Source organism: Eurosta solidaginis, chromosome 4 (assembly GCF_040869045.1).
Source record: "Eurosta solidaginis isolate ZX-2024a chromosome 4, ASM4086904v1, whole genome shotgun sequence".
In the NCBI taxonomy this organism is placed as follows: domain Eukaryota; kingdom Metazoa; phylum Arthropoda; class Insecta; order Diptera; family Tephritidae; genus Eurosta; species Eurosta solidaginis.
In genome coordinates this window covers 187977221-187988776 of record NC_090322.1, presented here as the reverse complement: position 1 = coordinate 187988776, position 11556 = coordinate 187977221, and the positions used below count along the sequence as shown (strand labels likewise).

The following is an 11556-nucleotide window of genomic DNA, read 5'->3' as shown; positions in this document are numbered from 1 at the left end:
AGTGTCACCTCTTAATGTTATTTGGGTGTGCTCGTCAATTAAATACGTTTACCTAATCATCGCAGTATTTGCAAAGAGGATAAATATAATAAGAGCCGTCACTCGTTATTTTTTAGGCATTTACTCTATGTAAACTGTGAGGTAGTCGCTACTTTTGTTTTATGAGGGGCATTTTTCAATTGCCTTCCATTTATCCATGCGGTGTTGTCACTTTATGCAAACGCGTTTTTTGGAAAGAGAATAAAATAATTAATTAAATACAGTCGGAAAAATAAACACAAATACCCCATGAAAATGTATAGAAGACATTTATAAACATCGCACCCAAAAAAAGTAGCGACTACCTCATAGTTTACATCGAGTAAATGCCTAAAAAATAACGAGTGATGGCTCTTATTATATTTATCCTCTTTGGTATTTGGTTTCAATGCGAACATATTGAGATGTTGGTAGATTTTTGGATTTGAGTGGAGAAGTGGTAGAAAATGGGTCAAAAAGTTGGTAGATCTACCAATAAAGTGGTAAAGTCCGTGCACTCCTCGTGACTTACCACAGTCAGCCAGCACCCGAATTCCAACATTCGCTAGAAATATCTAAAACAGTACAAGTGCGCAGAAAAGTAGGCAATAAGTCTCTTTTTAATAGCATATGAATACAAAGAATAACAGCCTAACTCTTAAGGGCCAATTAAACTTCCTTAACCCTAACGCCATAGTAGTAACCATACCCAAACCCACAACCATCTCCAATGTGATCGATTAATGGCGCCTTAACCTAAAAATCGTGAAAATTTCATAAAAATGAAGAAAACGGAAAAAATTACAAACATATTCCACAAAAAATAAGTCTCTTAGTCATAACGTATCCAAAACAATGAAAATAAATTACAAAAAGTTATTAAATTCACCAACGCAAATATTTTCAGGTTATGGATACGGCGAGAAACAAAAAACCAATTGGTTGGCTAGGGTTGGTTATGGCGTTAGCGTTATGGTATGACACCATTAATCAATTACATTGATTTCCATAAGCTGTTTTATCTGGTTATGGTTTTATGCTTATAAGTCACCATTAATTGGCCCTTAAAACTCTTATATTGGACTTACGACCTTATAGTACTAAATGTTGCATACTTTTCTGAACACTTGATACTGTTTTAGACATTTTTAGCGATGGAGTTTTAGCGTTAAGGGCCCATTACTGATACTAAGCATAGACTTGACTTGACTTGAGAACTGTCACTTAAAGGCCCATTACTCATACTTAGCATAGACTTGACTTGACTTGGGAACTGTCACTTACAGTTCTGTTAAAGGAACATTGCATGCTACTGATTACTCAAAACTTGGCAGCACTTAACTTGACTTAGAAGTCTGTTTAATTTTGATTTTCTATGTAAGTTCTAAGTGACGTTTACATTTTGAGATGCCATTTGTTTGTTTCCATTTCATTTTGACATTTTGTCATACAAATTGACATTTATTGATTATGATGCCAGATTGTATGCGCTAAGTGGAGTATAATCGTGGCTAAGTTGCCAAGTTTACGACAAGTCAAGTCTGTGCTAAGTATCAGTAATGGGCTCTTAAGCGAATGTTGGAATATGCTTGTTGCAGATGCTAACGCAATGTTTTTGGCCATTTGGTCTACAGGCGGGATGTGTAGAATGGCATACAATGCTGCTGTCGAGGTAGTTTTTATGTCTCCCGTTCTGGCAACACTACAGACTGATCAGTCTATGTGGGGTCCTCGTGGACCGGCCAGTTTAACCTCACCTAGAATAAGTAAAGAGGCCGCTTTACCTTGTGGGCGAACCAAGCGAAAGCTTTATTGCCAACTTTCCTACGAAGAATACCGAATTACTCCGAAGAGAATGCTTTATTGCCAACTTCAGCGGAAAAGAGACTGCATAGCTTCGTTAAGCATGCTTTATTTTCAAATTACCTAAATGTGAACTCACCTGCATTAAGGAAAAGCCATCAAACGGTATGAAAGCGCAGACCCCGCGTAACTCCCACTAGGCAACAGACATGGGGTGAGATCTGTATACAAGCATCAAGCGATAAATTATATACAGGTCACAACTGGCTTATCCTGCTCCCTGCAGTACAGTTTTTATTGGCCGGTCACGCAAGCGATACACCTTCCCGCATTGCTCCTTTTCGAGTTATCACACCTCAGGATTGGATAGCCTTGTGTGGTATTTTGTACGCCTTGTACGAACGATATACCTACCGCGTGCATATTCTAACCCCTTACCGCGCAGAGGGTAGGTGGTTTAGCAAGTACGATGGCTTCTTTATCCCATGAGGCGGTGATGTTAGTAGGACGTGCTGTGATTATGCTTATATATGCGTCTGTTTTTGTCGACAGAGGAATGCATTACGTATTGTCTGCAGAAAACGTATTTCTTCGCTTCCGATATCACTATCACAGAAGGCGATGGATATTTTGTTGTTGTTGTTGTAGCGATAAGGACACTTTCCGAAGGCCTTGGGGATTATTATCGAGTTGATGGTCCTTTGCCGGATGCAGATCCGGTACTTTCCCGTACCAAGCCCGACCATCTCGGGAACGATTTGTTATGACCACATGCGACCTAGGCCATCCCGCCTTCCCACTCCCTAGATTCATGAGGAGTTCGGGGTCGCCAGAGCATCTGCTGTTAATGAAACAGGATTCGCCACGGATAGATGAGGTTGACAAAATGGGTTTGGAGAAGCTATGTATTGCGTTGCCAACCTGAAAGGACTGCGCTGCACAAACCCCTTGAATCCGGTATTTTAGTCGCCTCTTACGGCAGGCATACCTACCGCGGGTATATTCTAACCCCCTAACCCGCTGGGGCATATTTTGTCATGGTGATTAGTGGGGTTTGAGATAGACCATAGCTTACCTACACAGGCTTGTGTTTAACCACAAGCTGTCGCATTCGCACGTTTTAATATGCCCTTACTTTAGGTGTCGCCGGGTCTTACAAGGTCAAGACCTCTGGATAAAGTTGCGGCTTCAGTCGGAAAGTATAGCCGAATTTCCAAAATTTTTCCAGTGGGAATAAAATGAACCGATGCGGATTCAATGATCTGTGAGAGGCACGTTCCCCTGAACATAACTCAGTCGAGATTGGATGGGCAGCGAAAAGAATATCTGTGTATTCTTTATATTCGTCCCACTTTTTTAAAGTTGATGAAATTCGTTTCTCCGATATTATGAATTCGGCTCATCGCTCAAGCGAAGGGATTATTGGAGATGTCTGGCGAGCTATGACAATTTTCTACCATGCGTGTGCGGTCGTCTCCGTTTATCATGCAGAACGCCAACATCTCACCACTACTGCCTGCTTGTAAAGCAGAATGCCATAGATCATGGTGGGCCTTGTAATCGCCTAAAATAAAGCGATTTTCACCAGTGAGAAGAGTACTGATATCTTTCAGGGCAGTATTCCTTGACCTTACAAGACACTGTCCTTGCGGCCGATGTTAGAATCAAATAGAATAGACTGAGTGGTGTGTGATAAAATCGGGAACCAGAGCAGATTTTTTGTGCCTCTTCATTGAGTCGACTATCTCCGTGTTCTTCCCAGTTAATCCATTACAGTTCAACTGCAGAATTCTGAAGGGCAACGAGGACGGCGTCATCATTCTGGGCTTAAGAGACGGGTGGGTGCCCCTTGGTTGTACAACTGGACACTGCCTTTTGGCGTCACATGCTTAGGCCTCGTCAGTTACAGCAGGTGTAGGAAGTGTGAGCTGCAGGAAGAAACGGTTCGGCACGTTCTGTATTCGTATTCTGAAGTGCACACACATGTAAACAGCAACAAAGATCGCGTATGCCATTAGATAAACAACACATATATGCATAGAACGCAACAGCGAATATGAGATAAAGAGACAGGAGAAAAGCAAATAATCAACTAATCGATAAGGCTATTCGCGAAAACTCTAGACCTTGGGAGAAATAGGCGAGCGAGGCAGCGAAGAGAATAAAAGCAGCGCAAGCTTAGGAATAGGGAATCAGTTTGATTTTAACACGCTACAGGTGAAGTACGCGAATACATAAATTATGAAGATCCACTACCATAGAAGTGCGGTTAATATAGAGCATTATTTATTCGACCTTTCAGTGATTCGGACGATAGTAGGGAGTGCAAAGTAGTCGAGAAAATACAAACCTCTTTAAATTTAGACCAAAATTTTTCAACAGTGTACACATTAAAATCAGGTGAATTCAAGTCAAATGTTATTATTGAAACCCATTATAAATTTTATTAATGTGTAAAAATGTGTAGGTATAAATGTTCGATGTAGCTATTTATATAAATAATCTTAATACATACATTTATGATAAATTAATATTTATTGTAATATTTTTAATAATTTCGATGGGCCACCAAAAGCTGTTGTAAGGTTAATAAATTGTATATATATGAGTAATTGCATGGTTTTATACATATATATATTTTTTTTTTTGGCTTGAATACATTTAGAAAGTCGTTAATCTTAGATAAATGTTTAAATTTTATAGTAATATATCTTCACAATATTTCAGTTGCATACTTACGTAAAAAATAGTTTATAGTAAAGGCGCTAAAATCGTAAAAAAACAAAAATGGGGTTTATAATTCCTTAGACTATGGCTGCAAAGCTCAAGAGGGCATGAGAAGTAAATATAGAGCTTCTCGAAGCCATATTAATGGCATACCAATTAACCAAGTTGCTTATGATAAAAAAATTATTTTGGCTGTTTCCGAAACCCTAAAACCGAATCAAATTAAGTAAATCGCAGACTATTATACTTTTTTCCTTAATATGTAATATTTTCTCTTTGGTTAATTTTTACAAAAAAACAAGATCAGTAGAACAATATACCGCAAGGTGGCGCTGGGCTCTAAATATTGCGAAAACATGTGTGATATCTTCCACATAGACGTCAAAATAACAAACAGAAGTGATCATCTGAATTTTAAAGTGACTATCGTGATCTCATCCTGTATCTCTTTCTATCACCCGCTAAAGGTAGCCGTCAAAACACTAAATAGTAGATATCTTGAACATCCTGTCAGTCAGTTGACGGATAACATATCACAATTGTTTTTAAAACAATGTAGCTTACTATTAAATTATCCAACAAACACTGAAGTAAAAGTAAGATTAGATAATTACTCCTGTTCTGCAATCTATAATGTTAGAGGACGACTTTGGAGAAACAAAGAGCTCTCAAACAAAATGGGACATAATTATGAAATCAATATCAAGATAAATTATAATTTTCCAATCGAACTGTAATGAATTTTTCAATTGGGATCCTAACGTGCCTACATAAAAAATCTCTAACGTTATACTATTACAAACACACAGCAAATTGGCAATTTATACCATTTGGGCAATTTATTATGCAATTTATCATATAATAAATTATAATAAGTTGCCAATGAATGTGCGTAATAAATTGTATCAAACTGCAAATGCAACCTTGTAAAGTGTGTTTATTGAGTAGATTTAAACGTCAGTTATGCATGGCGCGCGCAACTATATAGTTGGCTCATCTCTTCAGTTATTTTATTTTTTTATTTCACTGGAGTAGGGATTATCAAAAGAAGATGGCAAACTCAAAATGAAATGAAAACATTGAACCCATTTTCTTACAACACACAAAAATTTCAAAGTTTTATGTTTTCATTCCATTCAATTCGCCTAATACCAACACGCACATTTTGACAGTCTGAACAAAGGTATGTTGTTGCTGTAGAGATGAGCCAACCAGCTATCAAATAACTATTGTGTAAGCTAAATTGAGTTGTATGAACACCACTCAATTTAAATCGAAATTGCCTCAAGTTATTTTTCTGTTTGAACATAGTCCCCGTGATCCAATGAAACATGGACCAGATACGGATAGAAGTTTAACATGCCGTATCTGGTTCATGTTTCATTGGAACATGAGGAGTATTAGAGACTGTTGTTGCGTTCCAACGAAGCGTGATCCAGGTACGGATAGATAGATATGGATGACATTGTTGTTGCATTTGCATGTACGATTTTTATCACTATCTGCATCACTGTTCATTGGAACGCAAGGTGTGTTTGTCGGGTATATACAAATCGATGGCAAGGTTCCACAATCATAATGCCTTAGTCAAACCCATACTTAACCATATATATAGGCATCGCGGTGTCTTAATCTAAAAAAATGTGATACTTTCATAAAAAAGACGAAAATGCAAAAAATCATTAACAAATTGTACAACTTAAAAGTCATTTAAGGGCCAATTAAACTCCCTTAACCCTAACGCCATAGTCGTAACCATATCCATAACTATCTCCAATGTGATCGATTAATGGTGCTTTAACCTAAAAATCGTGCAAATTTCATAAAAATGAAGAAAACGCAAAAAATGGTAATCCGACATGAGGGGGTTAAACTCCATATATGTAATACCCTCATGATTCCATCACAAGAGGTTTGCTCGGCTGACACATTTTTTGGCTATTGCAGCCATTTTGCTCCCAAATCGAATTGACATTCGTTAACTGTATTGTTTCCATGCGATCTTTCGAAAAATATTATTAGTAGAAATAGGAAGCAATCAGTTTACAAATACCCGATAAATACTGAACTGCATAATTCCTTAGAACAATTTTTTTAATTTTATGATGAACTTATTAACGTCCTTTTACCTGCCTCAGTCAGCCGCACAAATCGATCAGTAAAACCCACCCTCGGTTGTGAATGAGCTCACAGCACATACACATACCTAAATATACACAAGCATTAATTTTGACAATACCTGTTCATGTACTTACGAACTATAAATACCGAACAAATACCCACAACAGATCAGAACGAAAATCGGCACTGATGATGGCACAACGCCGAAGCCGGTTTGTCTCGAAACCAAATTTGACACGACGGAAAATCTTTCCAATATACACCATGCCATGATCTATTAGTGTGGCTGAACATATTTAATTTTATGAAAAGTACGGGCACCAATGCATCTTTCGTAAACCTATGAACATACGAAATCTAAACCAATTCAAAATTCATCGTTCAACGTCAAAAACTCGAATAGTAAAAACGTCATTAGTAAATAATGGAGATGGCATAATGAAATGTACTCAGTGAGCATGTTAACTTATTCATTCCGTATGTTCGGAACATACTTCTCCATTTAAGAATTTGTGGAATCGTTTTATATTTGGAATATAATGTACATACTTATTTGGAATATTCCTCGTGTGGTAGTATCAAAATAACGTGTTCCGAAAATTCTAGATTAACGGTTTATCTGAACACTTTCATGGATACTTAACGGAAAAGAGCTTTCCGAAATTTCAGAATAAAATGGTGAATGAAAAAAGGTGTAAAAAGGCTTATCTCTTCTGTCAAAGTTAAGGCCGGAATATAAAGTTCTAAGACAATAAGCAATTTTTTTAATTTGTTGTTGTTGTTGTTGTATTAACCATAAAGATACACCCCGAAGCCTATGGGGAGTGTTATCGATGTTGATGGTCCTCTGTCGGATATAGATCCGGTACGTTCCGGTAACAAAGCACCATTAAGGTACTAGCCCGGCCATATCGGGAACGATTTATATGACCATATCAAACCTTCTAGGCCATACCGCCCTCCCTACCCACTAGTTCCATGAGGAACTTGGGGTCGCCAGAGCTTCGGCTGTTAATGAAACAGGATTCGCCTCGCGTAGGTGAGGTTGACATTTGGGTTGGAGAAGCTATATATTGCGCTGGCAACCCCTTGAGAGGGTTGCGCTACACAACCCCTTGAATAAATTTGGTATTTTAGTCGCCTCTTACGACAGGCATACCTACCGCGGGTATATTCTAATCTCCGGCTGGGTTTTTTTTTTATCAGTTCATTGCGGCTGCTGAGTAGAGTATCACCCCATGTCAGCTGCCTGTTAAAAATCGTCCTGTCTCAAAATATTTTTCAAAAATTTCCTATTTCAGAATTTGTCAGAAGAACAAGAACGTCTTATCTCAGAATAATGCATGTGTATATATTTTTAATTACGCTATTAGTGAAAAAAGTTATACCTATATAACAAATATTGAGCAATGTAAAAAGTATCTCAGAATTATATAAATGTATCTAATGTGTAGCTAAAGGGAAATCGTATAAGTCTATGAAGGATGTGGATGCAATTTCTTTTCAATTTCATTTTCGACGCGCGCCTCATCCAATGACGATACAGTTGGTAAACCGCCAGGCCAATGCAATAACTCCTTCTCCTGTTCTAATATCATATTGGCTTCAGCTAAATAAGTAGAAAAAAGGGCGAAGAATAAAAAATAAATCAAAATAAACCCGAATCGATGGCTGAGCAGAATATCACCCTATCTTGCTATCTTGGCTGTCAGTTCAAAAATACCATATTTCATAGTATTTTTCATAAACGTTCCATCTCAGGATTTCTGAAATGCCGCCCTATCTCAGAATTCGGTTGAAAAACACCTTATTTCAGAATTTTCTTCATAAACACCCTATATAATGTCAAAACTTAACGAACTTATGCTTAGATTGGGCGTTTTTGAAGGCAATTCTGAAATAAGGTATTTTTCAACAGTTTTTGAGATAGGGCAGTTTTCGGGACGGCAGCCAAGATAGGGTGATATTCCAGTCAGCAGACAATAGCCTACCCTGTATGCGATGTACTTTACTGCCGTATGCTAAGTCAGCATAATATGCCATCACAAAGGTCAAAGGGACCATTGGTAATAAAGCTGCTTTACGTCTGATGTTCTGATAATATTGCCAACAACCAATGCCAGAGGTAACATAGAAGGCGCTTAACCAATAAAATAGTTCACGTTTACCAGCAATATACCTAGCCATTTCGCGCTCTTTTATTTGATAATGCAATTGTATCCAACGTTCCATCTAGAGATGAGATCGTATAGCAAAAAAATACATTTAATTTATATGTGAAGACGGTATTCACATATGTGATGTAAGTTCGTACAGTACGGTCTCGTTAAATGCTATGAATCTATGTATGTAAGTGGTGATTCCGAAAATAGTTCTGAAATAGTCGCAATATGATTGGTAAAACAATCCCGAAATGATCCCGAAATAGCATCGAATAAATAGCCCCTAATAAATCCTGAAATAGTCCCAAAATGATCACGAATTACTTCCGAATCGATCCCGAGATTGCCCCTAAAAAGTCAAGTTATAAGCTGTAAAACAATTCCGAAATGGACCAGAAAACCAAACCGAAATATATCTGACTAGTCGTTTTTTCATAGACTGTATTACTGTAACGAGAGCAGACAAAACTATATGGAAACGACTTCAGAGCTCAAAATGACATAGGAAGGAAATATGTATTGAACTTCTCAATACCAAATTATGGGTATACTAATTTAAAAACTCGGATACTAAATAACTAAGTTATAAAAAAAAACTGTTTCAGTTATTTTTATTCCGATACCCTCCGAACATGCGCTCCAAGCGGTCTTCTCAAAATTTGTTTCCCCTTGTCTTGTCACTTTGAAGTATTTGATTTATTTTGATTGGGATTTCTTAATTTCAATTCAATATGGAATAAGAGTATTTTGGGTGCAATGATCCTTGTGCTTTCCAAATGATTATCAGCTTGAAAGAAAAAAATTTAATTAATTTCAAGCTTTCAACATATAGTCAGTCTAATTTTTGGTTGTGAAAGTGTTTTGATTTTGAGTTTTTTTCTTATTTCATCCACCAAATCGATTTAGTATTCATTGACTATTTTAAATTTTTTTTACTATCCGTCAATAATGGATTCATAGAACACAAAGGTTTGCCCGTTCCTTTTTGTTTTGATCATATATGACCTGGAATCATGAAAGGGACCTATTGTGCGAAAATACCGTTGTTCACTTTTTGAGTGATTCTAATAGGAAATTTAACGCTCTTTTCAATGGAACAAACCGCAGTTTTCTATCTTTCTTAGTTTTTTCACAAATCGCATTTAAAGCGAAATCGGACCACAAATACGATTTTTTTAAATATTTCGATCCATGCGCCACCTATCAGAGATTGTCATCAGGTTCTGAACTATATTCCAAGTTTCAAGCTTGTAGCTTATCGGGAAGGTACTTAAATTTTAATTACAAAATTCGTTCACAAAGGCCGACCGCTACACAGAGTCAAGCTAAACAAAAACTTTAAACGAGTTTTTTCGAAAACTTGTTTTCGCACAATAGGTCCCTTTCATGATTCCAGGTCACATATATGTAATAACCACATACTTAATAATATTTTATTTGTTAGCTTTTACTGAAAGTCGTGCTGTCCTTAATGGATATTTTCATACTTTTAATTCCTGACACTTCCGATACGCTGGATCATCGTGTGTTGGAAACTTAGAAGTCACATTACGTGATGATGACGAGCCCATTGTTTTGCTTCAAAATACAGACTTTTTGGCCAGCCAGCGAGTAAGGAAAAATCGAAATAGGCACAAGGCGACAAATGGTGTTTTCTTTTCAGTTCAAACGTGGTTTGATTATTGTGTACTACATATAGTTTAAAAACAAAATTCTTAAACTTTTAACTTAATAATGTTATTGATTTTTCCATTATATTAAGGAATGCTTTTTGTAAAATAACATTAATTATTTTCAACAGCACTTCATTGCTTACGACACTGCAATGCAATATAACTTTCTGTATGTACTTAACTTCCGGAGAGACTTGCTGAGAATAATGATACAATATGAGTAACAAAGTCTGAATTTTCATTTCTTCAGTCAATCTATTTAAAAATGTTGGACAGGTTTTGGTATGCTCTGCATGCGCACTAGGTACACTGGTCAGCAGCAATAATTTTAGGTGTATTGCGAGCTGGGAAAAGGCGGTTCAACTAATTCGTTATTGCGGAACCACACAGATGGTGAAAGGAAATCAACTAATTGGTAAACTTTTTTTAAGTTCTGGCGCAGTACGGTTTTGAGACTAAGACCGGGTTTTTCAGTACAAGTTCAACTCTGTCAGTGAAACTACGCTTAAACTTATTCTGCAGTTTTTCACTCTACCTTAACTGAAGTTTAAGCTAAGCTTAAACGGCCGATCTGCCAGGGTTAAACTCTAGTTAACCTATCATTTATTTGCGTTCGTTCGAAATGGCGTCGAATATACCCAACAAGCATTTGGCCTTAGTACCATTAGAGCTCATGCTGATAACTAGGCATACTTCTAAAATCTCAAGAGTTGTTTCGAACCAGTGGCTCAACTTGAGAATCATAGCATACTCAGCAAAAGAGGGAATTTTTATAAAGTAAAAAACGCTATTACTAAAGTTGAAAAAATTTAATTAACAACTTGTGGTTCTCTAACTGAACTCAAATGAAAGATTCCATTCTACAGTATTTTCATGAAAATGAAATGAAATTATATAATTTAAACAATAAATAAATGTGAGGCACGATAACCTCCGAAGAGATTTGGCCGGGCTTCTATTCCAATTTGCGTCGTGCTCCTTTTAATTTTTCCTACAATTTGGCGGGACGGGACCTACTTGTTTTATTCCGACTCCACGGCATCTTCAAGGCA

At 37.0% G+C, this 11556-nt stretch overlaps 2 protein-coding genes across 3 annotated transcripts in view; both read right to left on the bottom strand.

The window, feature by feature from the left end:
• Positions 1-11556, bottom strand: part of LOC137250791 (uncharacterized) — a 373639-nt gene that overhangs the window by 192411 nt on the left and 169672 nt on the right. The gene's annotated exons all lie outside the window — the stretch shown is intronic.
• On the bottom strand, positions 4303-10849 carry LOC137250784 (plasminogen receptor (KT)). Of its 2 annotated transcripts, none has more exons than XM_067784264.1 (3): positions 10254-10388; positions 8661-8901; positions 4303-8278 (listed from the first exon to the last, which is right to left on the bottom strand). In XM_067784264.1, the coding sequence occupies exons 2-3, from the start codon at positions 8899-8901 to the stop codon at positions 8145-8147; spliced, it is 375 nt and encodes a 124-aa protein (XP_067640365.1). In that variant the 5' UTR covers positions 10254-10388; the 3' UTR covers positions 4303-8144. The 2 variants fall into 2 exon arrangements, with proteins under 2 accessions (XP_067640365.1, XP_067640363.1); XM_067784262.1 differs by having other exon boundaries at positions 4311-8278; positions 10319-10849.

Excerpts from the sequence above, each read along its gene's own strand:
- LOC137250784 (XM_067784262.1), bottom strand. The coding sequence starts at position 10,402 with ATGGGCTCGTCATCATCACGTAATGTGACTTCTAAGTTTCCAACACAC. Across the intron at positions 8,902-10,318 it reads GGAAGTGTCAGGAATTAAAA|ATGGAACGTTGGATACAATT; the intron begins GTATGAAAATAT and ends TCTCATCTCTAG. Across the intron at positions 8,279-8,660 it reads TAAAGTACATCGCATACAGG|CTGAAGCCAATATGATATTA; the intron begins GTAGGCTATTGT and ends CTACTTATTTAG.